This window comes from Macaca mulatta, chromosome 9, assembly GCF_049350105.2.
Source record: "Macaca mulatta isolate MMU2019108-1 chromosome 9, T2T-MMU8v2.0, whole genome shotgun sequence".
NCBI lineage: Eukaryota > Metazoa > Chordata > Mammalia > Primates > Cercopithecidae > Macaca > Macaca mulatta.
The window spans coordinates 80,394,952-80,417,394 of NC_133414.1; the positions used below are offsets into that span (position 1 = coordinate 80,394,952).

Genomic DNA, 22,443 nt, shown 5'->3' on the forward strand with positions numbered 1-22,443 from the left:
AAGGCTCTGCTATCACAGGAGTTCTGGACTTGGATTCCACACATGGGCTTAGTGTCCAAGGATGCCCTGATATTGTAAGCAAACTTGTGTGTGAATGTACATTTTCGGGGCTAAGGGTCTAGCTCTCAAAAGGATCTGTGATCCTAAAAATGTTACAAGTTACCACTTTAAGAAGAAGGCAGCAGAACATGGGAAGAGGGTGGCCCTCCGACATCAGAGTTCCTCACTGATGAAATCAACAAGAAGCTCTCATCTGGGTCACGGCAGAAATTGCTAACCCATCTGAAGCCACGACCAGATCTGAAATCCTCCTGGTGAAGGAGGATCTAGTCCCTCCTGCTGTCCTACCACACAGAGCACCCCACACCTGGGCCTCCCATCCCAACTCTCCACGGAGCCAAGGCAGAGGGACTTGCTTACTTCTCCATGGCAGCCACGTGCCGTGTTTCAATCTTGCCCTTAGTGTGGAGAGCAGAAGATTTCTCACCGCCGAACAGGAGGCCAGCCTTGGCCATCTTCAGCAAGATAAGCCTGACAAGCTCCCCCAGGTACAGGCCACTGATCATCTTCTCAAACCTGCATGTTGGTGAACAGATCAGTGGACGAAGCCCGTTTGATTAAGCTGCATCATTTCCCAAAGACCAGGAGCCACTGCCCGCAGGCAGGAGCAGATGGGAGAGGGCTAAGCCAAGATTCCTCCCTCTCACAAAGTGCTGGATGGCAAGAACTTTTGTCTCAAATCACCCTGGCCATGGGTACCATTCTCACATCGAGCACAGGGACTCTCAATTTCATAGACTTTGGGTATTTTCCCAAAATCACTCAAACATGATGCGACAAGTCAAATTTCACACTCAGATGCTTCCCACTCCTACATCAAACTTCTGTCCAAGAGAGAAAGATTCTGTGCCTGTGAGACGGGCTTGGACAGCCCCAGAGAGGCTCTACAACAATGTGGATTTAAGATCCCCATGGCTACCTACAGCTTTACTCCAAGTCTGCACACCAACAATTCCTAATTGTTTCCCAGGCAGACTATTAAATATTATTATTGTTATTATTATCATCATCATCATCAGAGACAGGGTCTCGTTCTGTCACCCAGGCTAAAGTGCAGGGGTGCAATCATAGCTCACAACAGCCTCCAACTCCTGGCCTCAAGTGATCCTCCTGCCTCAGCCTCCCACAGGTGTGCACCACCACACCTGGCTAATTTTTTTATTTTTGTAGAGGCAGGGTCTCATTATGTTGCCCAGGCTCATCTTAAACTCTTGGCCTCAAGTGTTTCTCCTGCTGTGGCCTCCCGAATCCCTGGAATTACAGATGAGAGCCACCGGACCAGGCCTAAATATAATGCTTATTTTCCAAACACAATAAGACCCAAAATCAAGAACAATCTATGTCATAATCTACCTTATATAGTTCATTATAAAAAGTCTTAGAACAGGCCAGGTGCAGTGGCTCACGCCTGTAATTCCAGCCCTTTGGGAGGCTGAGGTGGGTGGATCACAAGGTCAAGAGTTCAAGACGAGCCTGGCCAATATGGTGAAACCCCGTCTCTACTAAAAATACAAAAAAATTAGCCAGGCATGGTGGCGCATGCCTGTAATCCCAGCTACTCAGGAGGTTGAGGCAGGAGAATTGCTTGAACCCGGAAGGCAGAGGTAGCAGTGAGCCAAGATTGCACGACAGCACTCTAGCCTGGGTGACAGAGTGAGACTCCATCTCAAAAAAAAAAAAAAAAAGTATTTGAACATTAAAAAAACAGAAGACAATCAAAAGAAATTTAGGGTGGATGTTAAGGAATATAATATATATACATATTTTTTGAGACAGGGTCTTGCTCTGTTGCCCAGGCTGGAGTGCAATGGTATAATCACGGCTCACTGCACCCTGGACCTTCCCAGGCTCAAGTGATCCTTCCACCTCAGTCTCCTGAGCGGTTGGAACTACAGGCATCTGTCATCACACCTGATTTTTTTTTTTTTTTTTTTTTTTTTTTTTTGAGACGGAGTCTCGCTCTGTCGCCCAGGCTGGAGTGCAGTGGCCGGATCTCAGCTCACTGCAAGCTCCGCCTCCCGGGTTCACGCCATTCTCCTGCCTCAGCCTCCCGAGTAGCTGGGACTACAGGCGCTGCCACCTCGCCCGGCTAGTTTTTTGTGTTTTTTAGTAGAGACGGGGTTTCACCGTGTTAGCCAGGATGGTCTCGATCTCCTGACCTCGTGATCCACCCGTCTCGGCCTCCCAAAGTGCTGGGATTACAGGCTTGAGCCACTGCACCCGGCCTAATTTTTTTTTTAATTTTTATTTTTGTAGAGACTGGTCTCACTATGTTGCCCAAACTGGTCTCAAACTCCAGGACTAAAGCAGTCCTCCCACCTCAGCCTCCCAAAGTGCTGGGATTACAGGCATGAGCCACCAGGCCTGGAAAGAATAGAATTTAAGTAAAATGGAAATGGGTGAAGATGATAAAATTCAAAAAATGGACACCACATCCTTGGCACATGACTGCTCTGGGTCACTAGAGCATGGGCATGTGCCTGAAGTAGGTGCCACCAAAGAGGAATGTGCTTCCTGGGTGGGCAGTTCTAGCGTTTGAATCACTCCTAGAAGGTGCTTGAAATTCACCCGTATGTCTTGACAAAATGACTGATTCCAGGGCTGGGGCTAGGAAAGTGTGACATGAGCCGGGAACATCTTACAGTGCCAGGAAATAAGGAATTATTTAAAGAGTGATGGAACATGTCAAAAGGACACAGGAGCCAGCTTCAGGGGCTTCCTTTGCCCAAATCTGAAACAATTTGAGCATCAAAATAAAAATGGACAGCAAACATGGAGGGAAGGTCCTGCCAGAGCCCCCACCTGCTGAGTGATGAGGCCTCCGAGAAAGCAAGGCGGCCGGCAGACATGTGAACACAAGGAGTTCGGCTGCGCCTGCCTTCTCCTCGCTGCCCAGGTGTGTTCTGCGGCCACACGTCCGAGTGCTCTTATCTTCAGTGCCTTTTATGCACATACGTAACCCAGAAATACTGACTGAATTAGAATTAGGGTTATTAGGGTTATGACTTAGGGAAATCTTTCAATGTCCTTGGCTCCTATTTCCTCATTTGTCAAATGAAACTGAAATACAAGCAATGCCTTAGAAATTTGTTGTAACGGGGCCGGGCATGGTGGCTCACGCCTGTAATCCCAGCACTTTGGGAGTCTGAGGCAGGAGGATTGCCTGAGCTCAAGAGTGCAAAACCAGCCTAGCCAACATGGCAAAACCCCAACTCCACAAAAAATACAAAAATCAGCCAGGCATGGTGGCGCATGCCTGTAGTCCCAACTCCTCTGGACGCTGAGGTGGGAGGATTGCTTGAGCCTGGAAGGTGGAGGTTGCAGTGAGCCAAGATCGGGCCACCGCACTCTAGCCTGGGCTAGAGAGTGAGACCCCGTCTCAAAAAAAAAAAAAAAAAGAAAGAAAGTTGTGATGGATAGCTAGTCACAGCTGGAGAGCCTCCCAGGCAGCCAGGGGACCTGAGTGATTGGGCCCTGCCTGATGCCGATGCCCAGATAACAGCAGAATGGAACTCACATTTGCTTTCCCGGGTTGAGAGAGCCGAGGTCCAGCTCCCTGTCGAACTCGGTGCGAATGTCCTCCAGGGCCCCATCGTCCCCGAAGGCCCCCCACTCTGTGTTGATGCACATCCTGCCCTCGTCGCCCTCCACCAGGTCAATGTTGCTCATGTCCTCCATGTAACACGCATTTGTGCCTGTTCCTGAACCAGGGATCAGAGAGAATATGCAGAGAGAAGGCTCCCAGCTGGGCACAGACAGAGAACTCTTGACGGCTGGGGAGTCCTCCTCAATGTACCACAAAGTGCTTTTCATGCCCTGGGGGCCGGCTCTCGCTGGGGGAAGCAGCTTGGGCAAGCCCCAAGCACATGGGGAAAACAGCTGACATGTCAAGTCTGCACTTCTCAGGGTGCTCAGGCTTTGCGGTTCTGAATGGAGTCAATTGTGAAGAAGTCCCCTGATGAATATGGATGAAAGCTGACGAAGCGCTCTTACAAGAGGATGATATATGAAGCTAATCTTGTAAATATTTTTTTCAGAAAATCACCAACCCAGGGTAATTTTGAAAATTCTTTCCCTATGCTACTTAGCTTCCTCTCTATTTGGTACTAAAAATATTCTTTACTTATGGCGTGCCACAAATTGTTTCTAGCAGAAGCTGCATGCTTATCTTAGACAGTGATTAGCTACCACCTAAGAAAGCAACACTCCGTTATGCAAAACACAAAATCGCTCCAAGGAAATGCCTCAAACACTTGAGCGCTGGGGAATGACTGCAAGTGGGCACCATCTTTTTGGACTCTTTTGGGAGGATAAAAATGTTCTAAAATCAGATTGTGGTGATGGTTACAAAACTGTATGTTTACTACAAATCATTGAATCGTACACCTAAAATTGGAGGACTTTTATGCCTCAATAAAGCTATTTGAATTTTCGGGGTTTTTTTCTTTTTTTTAGTATCTTTCCTTGGCTGATACTCTGGTGTGAGTATTTTAAATGCCAACATGGAAAATGAGAAATGTAGAAAAACAGAATGTAATGTTTGGAAAAAGCTTTTCTCAGAAATGCACAGACACTGTTTAGGCGTGGCCCCCCAATCTGTGGTTACCAGATGCAGCCACAGTGACAGACGGGTGCCATGACTGGCAAAGGCCTGATCCATCCCGAGGCTCCTGGAAACAGAAGGGCAGATGTCCCTCAGCTTTAAAGACCTGCCCTTCGGGAAAGCCAGGCTGAGGAGGGTCTTGAGGGACATTAAGAAAAAGCAATTCAGAAGAACTTTCCCCAGGAGGGGTAAAGGAATGGGAAAAGGAGAGGGGGATATTCAAGAACAACCTATAAGTCAGAGCCATTCAGCTTTACTGTACCCCAAATGCCTTCCCACACATTCCTCCGGCAGATCCCCTGGCTCTGGTGTGGAGACCACCCACTGGACACCCCCACTGCACCACGACCTCCCGGTCCAGAGCTGCAGTGCACCTTGCCTGACAGTCCAGTGGCCTCTTGGATGGTCGCCCTGCTTCCACTCTTGTCCCCAGTAATTGATTATCCACACAGCAGCCAAAATGGGCTTTTAAAAAATGCACATCCGGCTTGGCGTGGTGGCTCATGGCTGTAATCCCAGCACTTTGGGAGACCAAGGTGGGTGAAATCACTTGAGGTCAGGAGATTGAGACCATTCTGGCCAACACAGTGAAACCCCATCTCTACTAAAAATACAAAAAATTAACCAGACGTGGTGGTGGGCACCTGTAATCCCAGCTACTCGAGAGGCTGAGGCAGGAGAATTGCTTGAGCCCGGGAGGCAGAGGTTGCAGTGAGCCAAGATTGCGCCACTGCACTCCAGCCTGGGCGACAGAGCAAGACTCCGTCTCAAATAAAAAAATAAAATGGGCATCCATTTATCCATCCCCCCCCCGCAGAGTTCCCCAGTGCCTTCCAGTCTCCCTCAGGGGATAAGCCGGTGACCTTACAGTGACTGTGTCCACATCCTGTGCAATCTGCCCAGTCTGTGCACTCCCTCTCACTTGAATGGCCTCCGACTCTCAGCCTTCACTCACCTCATCCAGACACCACTTGGCTATTGGGTTCCCCCAGGACCCCCTCCCTGGACCCCTTCCCGTCTCCAAGCCTGTGGGTGTCCTCTTTCCTTTGCCAGGGACTCCTTATCCCCGGACCTCTACCTTGCCCCCTGGTTTGCATCACTGAGGTCCCGGCTCAAATGCCATCCCTCAGAGAGGCTTCCCTGACGCCTCATCTCACTCACAGTCACATCACTCTCTTTGGTGTCTTTTTTTCTTTTATCACGCTAACCACCACTTGAAATTATCTTAATAGTTTAGGCTCTCTGGGCCTCTCACCCACCTCCCCACTGAAAGTTCCCGGAGCACAGGAACTCCCCACTCAGAACCCAGTGCCAAGCCCAGGGCCCGGCACACAGCGGGTGCTCAGTAAACACTTGCTGAATGATGGATGAATGGATGAGTGAATGAATGAATTTTTCATGTCCCTATGTTGCTTCTCCTAAATAGTGTCAGTGCCCTTCCCACCGAATTCACTCATCCCCAATAGTCCCTTCTGCCCCACCCTCAAAACACCAGTCCAACTGAGTTACCGATGATGACACCAACTTCGCAGTAGGGGTCGTCATAGGCACAGGTCATCATGGTCCCCACGGTGTCATTGACCACGGCCAGGATGTCCACGTCCATGTCCTGCCGAACACAAGGCCAGAGGGCATCAGCGGGTGGGAAGGAGGTGTTTCCCTCCCTCCTTCCCCACAGAGGCAGCGGGCAGGGAAGGTGGCTGCTGAGACATCCCTAGATCCTGCCTGCTAGGCCTGTCTGAAGGAGGAAGACCTCATCAAGGTTCAGGGTCTAGGAGAGAGAAAGAGCCGACGGGAGCTGAAGCGGGAGCCCGTCCTCCTGCTTTGCGAGTGAAGGCCTCTGCAGTGGAAATATGAGGGACAGGCCACTAAGACTCCAGCCCTTGCTTTTTGTTGTTTTTTTTTTTAATTTAAAAAATTTTAGTTTTTAATCTACAGATAGGGTCTCATTATGTTGCCCAGGATAGAGTGTGATGGCTGTTCACAGGTACAAACACAGCACACCACAGCCTCAAACTCCTGGGCTCAAGTGATCCTCCTGCCTCAGCCTCCCGAGTAGCTGAGACTACAGGCACACATCACACCCAGGTTTCAGCCTTTGTTTGTGGGACCCTGAGAAGACATCGAGGAAAGCATGTTTATCCTGGGAGCAGTGGCATTTCCAGGAGAAAACACCAAAGTCCTCACCCACGGGGACATCTCAGCCAGCAGGCACAGACTCGGCCATGTCCTCCCTATGTGTGGCTTGGTGACTTCCTGTCTGGATTTCCTGTTCTGCCAAGTCGGCTTGGCTTATTGCACCAATATCCCCCAAAGTTTGGAAGAACATTTTAAAATAAAATGAGAGCCAGGCATGTGGCTTTTGCCTATAGTCCCAGCTATGCAGGAGGCTGAGGTGGGAGGATCACTGGAGCCTAGGAATTTGAGGATGGAGTGCCAGGCACTACCAGCCTGGGCAACACAGCAGGACCTCATCGCTAAAAAAAAAAAAAAAAAAAAAAAAAAGCAAAATGAAACCCATAAGGGAAAATGCAGGCTATAAAAGAATAAGATCCCAGCTTTAAAGAAAAAAAGACTGGAAGGCTATGCAGCAAAACATGCCTCTTGCTGTCAGGGTAACAAGCAATTTGGGTTTGTGTACTTTTCAGCTCAGCAAGGAGTGGGTCTTGCTTTTGCAGTAGTTTAAATTATTGTAAAATACATTCAACAAATAGGGATATTTAATGGACAAAGAGTGGACAGTGAAATACAGAACCAGCCTGGAAAGAATATGATCTTTTTGGCCTCAGAGAGGAGGGCGTGCAGGGCCTACACACAGCATTAGATCTAACCAAGACCTCCGGAAGAGGGCTGTGGCTGCTGGGGAGGCCCAGGGATGAGCTGGCCACCTTTCAATAGGGATTTGTGCAAGCCCCGCCTACCAAGGCTCTGTGGGTTCATCCAAGTTGGCCACATCTGTACTACAGTAGGACTTTTTCTAAGATCAATTCCTTCTCTGATTCTCCCTCCAGGCAGGCACCATATGTGACCCTTCACCCCACCCCCACCCCCTCCAACCCAAGAGAAAGGAACTAGGGCTGGGAGAGCCTCTCACACGGAGGTGAATTCCTCACCTTGTGTCTCCTCATGGCTTTGGTCAGACGGCTCACCACATCCGTGTCCTGAACTCCTCGTGCCTTAAACTTCTTTGTCCATGAAAGCAGGACACCCTGGGAGAAGATTTCAGGTCCAGTTTAAATGAAAGAGGTGCTGAGATGCGCAATGTGCAACTGAGCTGCAGAAACTTCATGCCTACATGCATCCCCCATGGCCTTCTCTTCTCTAAACTGAATCCCCCCAATTTTTTAAAACATCACTTCTGCAGCCTTTTCTAATAATTTAAATGACTGTATTACTCTCATCTGAGTGGTTTGAAATATATGGTAGCAGAAGGAGTAATTATTGAAAAGTTAGAGCTCTTGGATTCATGAGACATTAGACAAGCCGTTTAACCTCTCTGAGCCTCAGTCTACACCTCTGCAAAATGGAAATGTACCTCCCTACCTCTCTCAAAGGAATGCTCTAATGAAAATACCCGGTGTATTAAACATGCAGAACGCATGGTTTGCCAGGTCCACAGAACAGAACTAACATGGTGGAACCTTGCAGGACTGTCTCAGGAACTTAATTTCAACTTAGAAAACTGATTCCCAACCAGGCAGAGTGGCCCGCACCTGTAGTCCCACCTGCTTGGGAGCCTGAGGCAGGTGGATCACTTGAGGCCAGGGGTTCCAGGCCTGCCTGGGCAACATAAGGAGACCTCATCTCTTAATAAGGAGAACGAAAGAAAAATGGTACTCAATTTGCATTATCAATCATTGCTTACAAATGGTGTTTCCTGAGTTTCGTGTCTGAAATCGCAAATAATCATATAACATTTCAGACCGGAAGAGAACTTGGAAGTTAAGAGAATCGCCCAAGTCTTCTCAGTCAAGAGCAGCTGACCCAAGCTCACAAACTTCCTGACCACACCTCCTCCATTTCCCTCAATTTATGGATTTTAAAACCCTGAGATTGAGAGAGGGAGGAAATTGCTCTGAATCTCACCGCAAGTGAAGGACAGAGCCCTAGCAGAACGCAGGTCTCTGACTCTGGACCAGCCCTCAGGCTTTTTCCCTGCACCACAGCGCCGCCGTGTGGTAGCTCTCCCTAACTTCTGCCCTCATAGGCTATGACAACATCCCTGCCTCCCCGGACAGAGCCGGAAGAGATGCACAGGGTGGCTTTCTTCAAAAATCCTTGTTGCGGGGAAGGTGGATGGGGGAAGTGAGGGATAAATGCTTGTGATAGAATGTTAAATAAAAAAGGCAATTCCATACAACTGTACATTTTCTTTTTGTCTCAAATATTTGGTGACTGGAATCAACCATAGATTTCCTAAACTATAGATACAGGATAACACTTGTGCTTAATATAGCTATGAGTAAAAGAAAAACCCACAATTCTAGTGGTGGGAATAGTTGAATGTTGAAATGAGTGGTGATTTCTATTTTCTTCTTTAAAAGTTTCCATTCCTTCTCTCTTTTTTTTAACCTTGAAAAAGTATTACCATTTATTTTATTATCAGAAAAACATGCACACACACACACACACACACACACACACACACACACAGAGAGAGAAATTTCTCTTTGGTTAAGACTTTCTGTTCCCGACTGGATTAAGAAAATGTGGCACATATACACCATGGAATACTATGCAGCCATAAAAAAAGGATGAGTTTGTGTCCTTTGTAGGGACATGGATGCAGCTGGAAACCATCATTCTCAGCAAACTGTCTCAAGAACAGAAAACCAAACACTGCATGTTCTCACTCATAGGTGGGAATTGAACAATGAGATCATTTGGACCCAGGAAGGGGAACATCACACACTGGGGCCTATTGTGGGGAGGGGGAAAGGCAGAGGGATAGCATTAGGAGATATACCTAACGTAAATAACGAGTTAATGGGTGCAGCACACCAACATGGCACATGTATACATATGTAACAAACCTGCATGTTGTGCACATGTACCCTAGAACTTAAAGTATAATAATAATAATAATAATAATAATAAATTTTTAAAAAGACTTTCTGTTCCCTCAAAAATAAGAATTAAAAAAAGAAGTCAGGCTGGTCTCGAACTCCCGACCTCATGTGATCCGCTCTCCTCGGCCTCCCAAAGTGCTGGGATTACAGGCATGAGCCACTGTGTCCGGCCTCTCCTTGATATAATTAAATGCCCTTCCTTAGTTTAAATTTTACCTGAAAAATCTTTATTGTGATATGACACTAAACGGGTCAAAATGGGCCGGGCACAGTGGCTCACCACACCTGCAATCTCAGCACTTTGAGAGTCTGAAGCAGGAGGATCACCTGAAGTTAGGCATTCAAGACAAGCCTGGCCAACTTAGTGAAACCTTGTCTCTACTAAAAATGCAAAAATTAGTTGGGTGTGGTGGCAGGCACCTATAATCCCAGCCACTCGGGAGGCTGAGACAGGAGAATTGCTTGAACCCGGGAGATGGAGGTTGTGGTGAGCCAAGACCTCACCACTGCACTCTAGCCTGGGCAACAGAGCTAAAAAAAAAAAAAAAAAAAAAAAAAAAAAATCAAAATGTTTTCAGGCACCTGCTGCCATTTTCATTGAGGTTCTAAAGTGGTGTCTTTCTGGAAAGGCACTGTGGTTGGGGAGCTTATGAGCTTGGGGTGGGCTACTCTTGGTTGTGGCTTTGTGCAAGTCTCTTAACCTCCCTGAGCTGCAATGTTTCTCAAATATAGAATGAAGATAATCATATCTACCTCATAGAATTGTTTGGGGGATTTAACAAGATAATGTGCATAAAGCATTTGGCACAGTGTGAGATACAGTGTCAAAACCCGAGGTACGTGTTTTTATCGTTATTATTGAGAAAGATGTTGGTGGGTATTCAACATAGATAAATGACAAAATCCTGGATGGATAAACCATACGTTCACATCCTCTGCTGCCAAGCTATCAAGAAAGCATGTGCGTTTAATTCTCAAAGTTGAATGAATTCTCACAGAGCTTGAGAATTTTCTTCCTTCTTCCTGGATTCTCTGTTGCAGAGCTCTCGAATAAGAGCAGCTGGCACACTCATTCCACCACCCACACTACAGGATCCAGCCAGGCGCTGATTCCCAAACCCCTGACACACGTCTACTCACTCCTGGGACCTCTCTCTGCCAGCCGGCTCCACTTGGCCTCACCCAAACATTCCCTGGAAACTTTTTTGTATGTTTTCTTGTTGTTGTTTTTTGTTTGTTTGTGACAGAGTCTCGCGCTGTCACCCAGGCTGGAATGCAGTGGCGTGATTTCAGCTCACCACAACCTCCACCTCCTGGGTTCAAGCAATTCTCCTGCCTCAGCAACCTGAATAGCTGGGATTACAGAAGCCCGCCACCAGGCCAAGCTAATTTTTGTATTTTTAATAGAGACGAGGTTTCACCATGTTGGCCAAGCTGGTCTTGAACTCTTGATGTCAGGTGATCCACCCCCCTCGGCCTCCCAAAGTGCTGGGATTATAGGCATGAGCCACCGCACCTGGCTGCTTGTTTTAGAGATGGAGTCTCGCTTTGTGGCCTACGCTGCTGGAGTGCAGTGGAGTGATCACAGCCCACTGCAGCCTGGACCTCCCGGGCTCAAGCAATCCTCCCACCTCAGCCTCCCAGAGTGCTGGGATTATAGGCATAAGCCACCATGTCAGGCCTCTGGAATCTTCTTTATATTATTTTCTCAATCCTTTCTTTATAAAAGAATGAAAAAGTAAAACTCAGCCTGTCCTCTATACAGATGATGGCAAATTCCCACGATAGAATCAAATAAATGATTGACACCTTTCAACTGTCAGATAGTTATCAAGCACCTATTAAACACAACACATTGTGAGAGACCTTGGTGGGGAAGGTCTGTGCCCTTGGCGGGCACTACTTGCCCTCCAAAAACCTCTGTTGAATTTAGGGATAAGATACAAAAGCACAAAGAGCCAAGTAATCCAGGGACAGTCACCACAGCCTAGCAGCTACTGTGTAAGGCCCAACCACAGTGTTGGATGCTTTACAAATGCTTTGCCTAAGTTTCACCTCAGCCCAACAAGCAGATATGATTATCTGCTTTACAAATGAGAAAACAAGGCGGGACACAATGGCCCATGCCTGTAATCCCAACGCTTTGGGAGGCAGAGGCAGGCAGATCACTTAAACCCAGGAGTTTGAGACCAGCCTGGGCAACATAGTGAGACTTCATCTCAACAAAGAAAAAAATAAAAATAAATAAAATTTTCTCAAAGAGAAAACAAGAGGCTCCTGAAATTAAAGAACTGGTCCAAGGGGACACAATTTGTCCTGAACCATGATTCGCAGCCATGTGTGCGGAACGTGGAAGCTCATTCCCTTTCACTATTCCACACCAATAAGCGACTCAAGCTGGCAATATCAAGCACATCCCAAGGAGGCCCATGTGACTGTCAGCTGGGCATCATAACCAGAAGGGCCAGGAGGAGATTGATCAGCGTCCCCAACCCACACAGGAGTGGCCCAGGGAGACTAGACTCTTCACAGAACGTCCCCTTATTTGCTGTCTTTATTCACATAAGATCGGGTTAGCGTCCTCCTGCTTACAGACTGAAAACTGAGACACACAGAGATGAGTTACCAGGAACCCCCACCTGGCAGGTGGCACAGCTGAGACTGTGTATCCCAGGCTCTGTGTCTGCTCCAGAACATTCTCACTCTAGTGTCCCCATTCTAATCCTCCTCCTGAGGGCTCACGACAGGGAGAGAGTCCCCAGCCTTCCCACGCTTCTTCTAGTTGGCTATGTCAGTGGTCCTAAGTGCAGGCCTCAGGCAGCATCACATCTCCTGGGAACCTGTCCGGGAGGCGAATTTAGGGCCTCCTTGCAGAAACACTGATTCCAGTAGGCCCAGCAGTCTGTGCTTAAAACAAGCCCTCCAAGGAATTCCTCACACCAAGGTTTCAGAGTTACTGAAACGCATTTCACTTTCCCGAGCTGTGCCCACGTTAATCATAAAATCAAGGCCACTGCGTTAACAAGTTCTCTGCCTCACGCTGACGCCCCATCATGAACAAAAAGAAAAGAAAAAGACAAACAAGAAAGCTCCTGCTGTTCTCTCCTGCGAGCAGCCTGACTCCCGCCCGTGCCCGCATTCCGCAAGCCCCAACTCCTGCACAGCTGCTTCCCTCCGCGGGCTCTGGCCTTACCTCTTCCAGTTTAGTCTGTCGGCAGGGGAAAGAAAAAGTTAGGCCAAGGGGCAATTTCTTATGCTTTAAATCTTTGGTCTTCATGAAATCTGCCAGACAGTCTGCTACATATTCAAACAGCTGCAGAGAAGAGAAAGCAAAGGACGTGGGCTAAGGTGTGGTTTCCCCACACACAGATGCCACCGCCTTCCCTGCTGTCACAGGAGCCACCTGCCAGGTACCTCTGTGCCGTTCCCACGGATGATTTCATTGGGTGTTGGGTAGAACTGACTCTCCATCTGCACATGTCGCTTCCCTTCTTCAGCGACTTGCACCTTCAGCACTCGAAACTTGGACCCTCCGAGATCCAGGGAAAGGAACTCCCCATTTTCTATTAAGAAACAAATTCAGTTTCCATTTATTGAGGGTCTACTACAGATACGGCAAGCTCTGCATTACAGGGTGGACATATAATCAACGTCATCAAATCTTACAACCACTCGGTATCATTATGCCCATTAGCCAAGGCTGAGGACTATGGCCATTTCTCAGAGCCCTCGAGGTAAGGCGCAGAGCTGAGATGTGAACTAAGTCTGCCTGACTCTGCAGCCTGAGCCCAACCCACTGGCTCATGCTGCAGGAAGGCGCGTTTCCACTGGAGAAGGCCAGTGTGAGCACAGTCCTTGCAGGTGGTATGAGAGGTGGCCTCGACAGTGGAGCCCATCCTGGGATGCCATCACCGGGAAGACAGCGGGTACTCCCAGCCTGGGGAAACTCGGATAAAGGTATGAGGGGGAAGACAGGTGTGCAGCGAGGAGCAGCCAGCTTCCTGCAGCCCATGATCCTATGGGCAGAGGGAAAACACTCCTGGAGGGGAGAGGAGACAGGGACCAAACGATGGCCCTTGAGGTGCCAAGGATGCTGAACTTTTTAGGCCAGAGCCACTCCAAAATGAGAAATTGGAACATGACCCAGCCCAGCCCAAGACAGATGCCATTAATTGAAAGGTGGAGGCTGGGTGCAGCGGCTCATGCCTGTAATCCCAGCGTTTTGGGAGGCTGAGGCGGGGAGATCACCTGAGGTCAGCAGTTCAAGAACAGCCTGACTAACATGGTGATGCTGCTGCTGTTGCTGGTCTATAGACCATAGTTAGAGTAGCAAAGGTGCAGCCAGCTCGATTTTTTCATTTTTGTGGAGACATCTGGAAATTCTTACCTTCCCAGATCAGCCGCAAAGGAGCTGATGGAGCCGTTTATCATTCGGTGAGGGAATTCAGGGAGTTATTCCTATGCAACTTTTATTAGTATTTATTATGCACCAAGCAAGACGGTTCTCCCAGACGCTGTCTTGCTGTGTAGGAAGTAGAGTAGATCACACAACCTATGTCCACACATTTACTGACCATCTACTCTGTGCTGAGTAACATGAGTCAGGTGCTAGGGATGTACAGATGAAAGACGATGTGCTCCCTGGGAAACTGATCCGAAATACAGGCACATAAATCAGCCATTTCCATATAGTAGGACCAGTGCTCAGATTGTGAGAGGCACGGGGAGAGATACCCAGATCAAAGCTGGGAGTCAAAGGCAGCTGGCTCTCCAGGGAGGGGACACAGAGCTGAGTGTTGAAGGGTGAGCAGGAGTCCGGCTGCCAGGCTGCGGGGAACGGGGGTCCCAGGGGGAGGAACCATGGGCAAAGGAATGAGACAGCATCCAATAGGAGTGAGTGTGCTTTTGCCAAAGGAGGGCAGCTGTCGCAGAAATGAGGTTGGAAGGTGGTTCTCAGGTTAAATTTGGAGGGATTTGGAAAAGCTATCCCACCCCAAGGATCTCGGGCTTTATCTGGAAGGTGAAAGGGAGCCGCAGAAAGATTTTAAGCTAGGGAATGCCAAGATCTGAGATTTTGGGGACAAATGCCTCTAACATCAACCAGAATAGACTGAGGGTTTAACAAAAGAAGAGGCTGCTGTGCTGCCATCGGATGGGAGGGGATGTGCTGAGACCTGGCCAGCGTCGGTGCGGAAACTTCCCACTCCCATCACCCGCACGGCGATCACTATCAAACACCGCACTCCAACAGTGGCTCGAGGTGCCATTTCATGGAAGCCACACGGTGTGATCCCTTCTGTCTCTGACCCCAGAAAAAAGGAACCAGTGGACCCTGGGAGAGGGAGGACCTGCCCAGGCAACAGCGGTCTGTGGGACCTCGGGGTCTTCACAGACATCAAGAAAACATCCCCAGCCAGGCACAGTGGCTCACACCTGTAGTCCCAGAACTTTGGGAGGCCCAGGCAGGAGAATTAATCCCTTGAGGCCAAGAGTTCAAGACCAGCCTGGTCAACATGGTAAAACCCTGTCTCTACAAAACAAAAGACAAAAAGTCGGCTGGGTGTAGTGGCATGCACCTGTAGTCCCAGCTACTTGGGAGGCTGAAGCAGGAGGATCACTTGAGCCTACGAGGTCAAGGCTGCAATGATCTATGATGGCTCCACTGCACTCCAGGTTGGGCGACGGAGGGAGACCTTGTTTCTGAAAAGAAAGTAAAAGAAAAACAGCATCCCAAGTGGGGTAGATTCCTTTGGCCAATCTGCCTGCTCCAGAGGACCCTCCATGACCTGCCTTGGACACCAATGGTTGGTTCCCTTCTCCTAAGTCACTGTGGGGGCTCATGCCTTCACTCCCTCCCCTTCCCCAGTACAGAGTCTCCCAAAGACGCACGGTGGCTGAATGTGGAGATTCCTGGAGATTCAGAGTCCCCAGGGGGAGGGGCTGGGAAAGTGTGTATTAGGAAACACTCCAGGTTCCAGGCTGACGACCTCAGGGCTCCTGGGCTCATCCCCAAGGCCTGTGTGGCCTTGGAGGCTGACTGGAGGCTAAGGTCTGGAACAGAGCCAGCAGGGGTCAAGCTAGAGAATCACAACCACCCTCACTCTTCCCATGCCCCTTCCATGACTGGCAGAGAAGGCTCCAGTATGAACACAGCACTTTCAAGGCACTTGATCCTGTCAGAACAGACCACTGCAGCCCCCTGACCAAAAGGCTGGGTGGTAACTAAGGCTCAAACAGGTAACTCCCTCACGGGTAGGTCCTGATGGGAGTAGGCAAACTCAGGACTTCTCTGGAAACTGCATACATTTCTGAGACAGATGCCATAAGGAATTAGGAGACTTTTTTTGTTTTGTTTTATTTTTGAGACGGAGTCTCACTCAGTCGCCCAGGCTGGAGTGCAGTGGCACGATCTCAGCTCACCGCAAACTCTGCCTCCCCAGTTCACGCCATTCTCCTGCCTCAGCCTCCCAAGTAGCTGGGACTACAGGCCCCCGCCACCACGCCCAGCTAATTTTTCATATTTTTAGTAGAGACGGGGTTTCACCGTGTTAGCCAGGATGGTCTCGATCTCCTGAACTTGTGATTCGCCCACCTCGGCCTCCCAGAGTGCTGGGATTACAGGCGTGAGCCACCGCGCTCAGCAAGTTTTGTTTTTTGTTGGTAATCATGAAATTATATCACCAGCTCACAAGAGCTATGGAGGACTTGGGACAAGATTTTAGAGATTTTAAAGCATGCCATTCACATGATCTCATTAAATCCTGACAATCATGTACGGTGCCGGGATTTACCAAGAACACCTGGCTTATTAGGAACTCTGGACCCAGGGACCTCAGCACAACAGAATCACTGGCAAGATGCTTTGTGTGGTGAGAGGCTCTGCGGAGACAGGGATGGGGAGCTGGGCATCTTCCTGGCTAAGGAAGAGAGAGTTTCTATGACTTAGTTACTTTCACTTCTGAACCTTCAGACGCAGCTAGGGCCAGGAGGACACCGCCTATCCCGTAGCCTCTAGACCCTCAAAGGCTACCTTCCCTTGCTTCCAGGGACACACCTTGTCTGTATCTGGAGGAGGGACCTCAGTCCAGGAAGCCAGGTGGACTTAGCCCTGGTGCTCCCCACATGACTCAGGTGCTTCCTCCCAGGGGCCCCAGATGCCCTGTCAAGGACACGTTCCAGCACTGTCGTCAAGCTGTGGCAAGGACAGAGCCAAGATTTCAAAGTCTCTCTCCGAAGCTCACGTCCCTCCAGGACAGGGCACTGTCCACTGTCCACCCGAAGCACCTCCCCACAAGTGAGGGCACAGGGCCTTTCCCAGTGCAGTGTCCCAGGGCCTCTCAACCAGCAGAGCCAAGCTACCTTGATCCAGGCATTGCTCCAGAGAGGTCTGGAACGCAGCTAATTCCATCAAAGCCGCCTGAGAGCTCCCAAACCTCAGTCCCTGCTCTTGCCACACAAAGCATCTTGCCAGTGATTCTATTGTGCTGAGGTCCCTGGGCCCAGAGGTCCCTGGCCCCTTGTGGCAAGAGCCCCAAGGCTCTTTCACGAACTCGGTTTGAGCGCTGGGACCCTGACATGGGAGAAACCCCTTGATCCTTGGTGGTTCTGTCTGAACAGGGTTGTCACAGGAAATACGTGGCTCAGCGAGTCCCTAGCACCCTATGACCGCAGTGGTTGCTCAGTAAATGGCAGCCCTCTTTCTTTCTCTCTCTCTCTTTCTCTTTCTTTCTTTTTTTCTTTCTTTCTTTCTCTCTCTCTTTCTTTCCTTTCTTTCTCTCTTTCTTTCCTCTCTTTCTCTCTTTCTTTCCTCTCTTTCTCTCTTTCTTTCTTTCTTTTTTGATGGAGTCTCGCTCTGTCACCCAGGCTGGAGTGCAGTGGTGCAATCTCGGCTCACTGCAACCTCCGCCTTCCAGATTCAAGTGATTCTCCTGCCTCAGCCTCCCGAGTAGCTGGGATTACAGGTGCATGCCATCACACCTGGCTAATTGTTGTATTTTTAGTACAGGTGGGGTTTCACCATGTTGGCCAGGCTGGTCTCAAGCTTCTGACCTCAAGTGATCTGCCCTCCTCAGCCTCCCAAAGTGCTGGGATTATAGGCGTAAGCCACCACACCTGGCCAGTAGCAGCCCTTTTCCCTCTTATGGCTTCATCCAGAGGCTGAGAATGGAAGAGTTGGATTGAACCTCATAGATCCTCTCTAGAGAGTTCTAGGCCATTGTAGGCAAAACAATGTCCACCCCACCCCTCCACAAAGATGCTCATATCCTAATCCCCAGATCCTGTGAATATCTGAGGGTGCAAGGCAAAAGGGAATTAAGGTTGCAGATGGGATCAAAACTGCTCATCAGCTGACCTTGAGGTTGGGAGATTATCCGGGATTATCTAAGCATGACTAATGTGATCACAGGATCTTTAAATGTTGAAAGGAGGCAGAAGGTCAGGTCAGAGAGGGACCTGAAGAGGCTATACTGCTGGCTTTGAGAACAGAAAGAGGCATGCCTCAAGGATGCAGGTGGCCTCTCGAAGCTGGAAAAGCCAAGGAAACGGATTCTCCCCTCAAGCTTCCAGAAGGAATGCAGCCCTGCCAACACCTGAATTTTAGCCCAGTGAGACCCATTGCAAACTTCCGTCCACCAGAACTGTCAGAGAATATATTTGATTGCTTTCAGCCACTGGGATTGTGGTAATACATCACAGCAGTCATAGGAAACAGATACATGGGCCATTTCTCATTCTACAGATGGGCAAACTGAGGCTAAACACTTGCCTAGGTTCACTGAGAGTGACAGAGCTGGACCTCAGACCCAGGTTTGTTGAATTATCATTGAATATGATTTCCACTACATCATTCTTGCTTCCATTACTCATACTCTATGGCCTAGAATTTAGATACCTAGGAGCCAGCACCATTTATTACTCATTCGACAAATATATCAGGGCCTGGCATGCACCCAGCACTCTACTAGGTGCTGGGAACACTGTGGTGAGTGAGACCTTGGACCCATGGATTGAGTGGTTAATTTGGTGGAGACTCAGAGTGGGGACACTGCAAAGTGACAAGTGCCCTGACAAGCACCCAGCCCAGCTCGGGATACTTCGTAGATGGAGGCAAGGACCGCGACGCTGAGATGGAAAAGCCATGTTGATGCTCACCAGGGAAGAACACGGAGATGCTCCGGGAGGAGAGGGAGCAGATGTGTGAGGCCACGATGGGCAGAGAAGCCAAGGTGCCTTGGGGCTGCAGAACCAAGAGGGATTCAGCAGGACTGAAGCACAGAGGGGTGGGGAGGGCTGGACGGCAGAGAGAGGGTTAGAGAGAGAAGCCAAGGTACGGGGCAAACCTTAGGTACTTTAGATACCCATCAGCCAAGAGGAGCCGGGGACCCTGGCAGCGGACGACTGCACTCACCGGAACCATCAGGAATGGCCCTGACGAAGGTGGGCAGCATCTTCACCGCGGCCGTGGGGTTCGTGTCCTTCGCCAAGCCCTTCTCCATCTCTGCTCGGAACCGCCTCATGATGTCCAAAAGGGTATCATCGGAGAGCCGCATGTGATACAGGAACCTGTCCACCTGGAACAGACACCGCCACCAGGGGGCGCTGCTAGGGGCCCTCGCCCTCCAGCCGAGACCGTAACCCCCGACATCCCTCAGCAAGCTGCGTCCCTGACTCTGGGGACAGCATGGAGATGTGGATTCCCAAAGGCTCCCTATCTGACCCCTCATCAGGCAGAGGACAGGGAAGGGAGTTGGGAAAGCAGAATGGAACGGAAGGCTGAGAAGGTGTGGAGTCACTCCTCTGAAGGGCAGACTGAGGAGAAAATGATTCCTCCATTATTCGGATGAGACAAGGGAGAGGCAGAAACTAAGAAGGATTCAGGGTTTCCGATTCCCAGTTCAGGGTCCTCATCAGTGTCCCATTCCTCTCCACCGAAAAAGGCCAGCTAGAGCTTGAATCGTGGATTCCTAAACGTGGAAGCTTTCTTTCATCCAATGATGATCACAGATATAGCCAAACAGGTTTCTCTTTGTTTATTGGCTGCCAGGAAGCTCAGAACTAAATTCAGTTTCCAAAAGCAATGTCTAAAATCTAGTCCTTTAAATTCCACCCCACCCCCGCCCCGCCCCTTTATTTGAGACGGAGTCTCACTCTGTTGCCCAGGCTGGAGTGCAGTGGTAAGATCTCGGCTCACTGCAACCTCCACCTCCCAGGTTCAAGCGATCCTCCTGCCTCAGCGTTCTGAGTAGCTGGTATTACAGGCAGGTGCCATCACGTCTGACTACTTTTTTGGTTTTTGTGGGTTTTTTTGTATTTTTAGTAGAGATGGGGTTTCACTATGCTGGCCAGGCTGGTCTTGAACTCCTGACCTCAAGTGATCCACACGCCTGGGCCTCCCGAAGTGCTGGGATTACAGGCGTGAGCCACCTCACCCAGCCATAAATGTCCATTTTGGTTTAACTGAGTTGTTGTAGTTAAGATAAAGCTGAATTTTTAAAGTCAGCTCAAATTGCTATTGATAATGAGTGGATCTCACTCATGTAACCAGGAAACAGGGACAGAAGACCATACCCAAAGGAGGGAAGTTATACAAATCACTATGGCTATACTCAGTCCTCTTGACAGTAATAAGTCACATCAGGGATGGCAGCAAAGTTTCCTCCCTCACACTAATTAACACTAATCAATTGGTGCTGGCAGTCTGGAGCCCCGGGCTCACTGGGATGGATTATTGATGGGGGCAGGAGGAAAGACAAGGGCATATGCGCCCCATTCTTGCCAGCCCTGTTTCTATACTGAGCACTCTCCACCCTCCAGGTGACAGGAGGTTCTATCCCAGGTACATTCCTGGTGAAAGGGCATTTTATCCAGGGTGAAGAACACGTGCTACTGTCTACAAAGTGCATCCATGTATGTCACCTATTCTCATCGCCACATCGTCCCTTTGAGGCAGCCACATAAGGCCAAAGTTCTTGTCCCCAAGTGAGAGGTGAGGGGAGAGGGCTGCAGAGCTGCGGCTATGTGGGACTGTAACATAGTCTCCAGATCCCTTACCCCCATGGCCTGGCTTTGGCTCACAGCTCTGTGGGGGATGCATAAGCCTGACAGACAAATGATACCAAATGCACAGGGCTCTCATTACCTTCAGGCTAGGACAGGGCCCCGGCCATCCACTAGGCCTCAGAGGCTAGGACCCAGCTCAGTCCCGTGACAATGAAAAGACCCAAGACACTGAAATGGTCCCACGGCTCCAGGGACTTGGGGGCCAGAGAAAGACCAGAAAATCATCAGACAGCCATTAGCAAAAAAGGACAATTGAGCTTTCAGCATATTTGAGAAAACAGGATGGAACCAGGTCAGGCTTCATTAAGGACTTCCTGCTCCCCTAAGGCTGTTTATGACTAATTGGTTGGCACAGCCACACACAAACCAAGAAAACTGGATGCAAAGGACGTGACCCCAGTAACTGGGGTTGGGGAAGGGTGGGACGCTCTCCGTGGGAACCGAACTTGATTCTTTCCTACCCGAAGGGCCCTCACACAGTGCCCCTGAACCTACTGATCATTTTTGCTTAGCCTGAGAGTATGAAAAACTCCAGGCATCCACACAATATTATCCCTTCTGTGTAAGTCCTGTTTTTTGAGGCCCAGTTGGGGTCATTTGCGACTGGGGCTTAACGGGGTCATCGAGCACTTGGTTTGCTGCTGCTCTTTCAGTATGTTAAGGTTATGACCGAAAGAATGTCAACTCAGTAACAGTTTCTTGTTGATTTTCTGTATCTCCCACAGCACCAGGAACAGTTGTTAGAAGGGAAAAGTGAAACATATGTCGGGACAAAAAGCACCTATTTTCAATCCAAACAAGTCATGTGGGGTATGTATAACCAGGGACACGCGTCCCAGGCACTAAGGGAGAGTACCGCGGCTGCAGAAAACCAAGCCCACTTTTGGAGAGATGCACAAACCATCATGAGAGATACCTTCTAAGCAAGAAAACTAACCAGCGGTGCGTTTCACTTAGAAAGAGCAAATTCAAACATTCAAGACTCAGAGCTGCTGAATTACAGAAGGTGGGAGCTGGAGGGGTCTTAGAGGTCATCTAGTCCAAAAGTCTCACATTATGAATCGAGAGTCATAAAAAGATTCTGCTCTTTGACCCAGGGCTTTCATTTCCGGAACCTATTCTCAGGAAATAATCCTGACTATGGAGAACCATAAATCTCTACCAAGGCTGGGTGATGTGGCTCACACCTGTAATCCTAGCACTTTGGGAGGCCGAGGTGGGTGGATCACCTGAGGTCAGGAGGTCGAGACCAGCCTGGTCAAGCTGGTGAAACTCTGTCTCAACTAAAAATACAAAAATTATCCGGGCATGGTGGCTGGTGCCTGTGATCCCAGCTACTTGGGAGGCTGAGGCAGGAGAATCACTTGAACCCAGGAGGCAGAGGTTGCAGTCAGCCAAGATTGCACCATTGCACTCCAGCCTGGGTGACAGAGCGAGACTCTGTCTCCAAAAAAAAAAAAAAATAAACTCTACCAAGGTTTAAAAACTCTACCAAGGTTTATCATAACAATACTTTTATTTTATTTTTGAGACAGGGTCTTGCTCTGTTGCCCAGGCTGGAGTGCAATGGTGCAATCACAGCTCACTGCAACCTCAACCTCCCGGGCTCAAGTGATCCTGCCACCTCAGCCTCCCAAGTAGCTGGGACTA

At 49.3% G+C, this 22,443-nt stretch overlaps 1 protein-coding gene across 5 annotated transcripts in view; it reads right to left on the minus strand.

Annotated features, from left to right (window-relative positions):
- Nucleotides 1–22,443, minus strand: part of HKDC1 (hexokinase domain containing 1) — a 47,280-nt gene that overhangs the window by 20,953 nt on the left and 3,884 nt on the right. For 3 of the 5 annotated variants that reach the window (XR_003719367.2, XM_028826569.2, XM_001110556.4), the window contains exons 2-8: nt 19,142–19,304; nt 13,147–13,295; nt 12,926–13,045; nt 7,777–7,872; nt 6,173–6,272; nt 3,578–3,761; nt 421–576 (exon numbers count right to left, since the gene is read on the minus strand). Coding sequence is in view for 4 of the 5 variants with exons in the window: in XM_028826569.2 (XP_028682402.2) it covers nt 421–576; nt 3,578–3,761; nt 6,173–6,272; nt 7,777–7,872; nt 12,926–13,045; nt 13,147–13,295; nt 19,142–19,304 (968 nt within the window). In the remaining variant the exon portion in view is untranslated. The remainder of the gene's footprint in view (nt 1–420; nt 577–3,577; nt 3,762–6,172; nt 6,273–7,776; nt 7,873–12,925; nt 13,046–13,146; nt 13,296–19,141; nt 19,305–22,443) is intronic. The other 2 variants (XM_077946676.1, XM_077946677.1) reach the window with 2 other exon arrangements.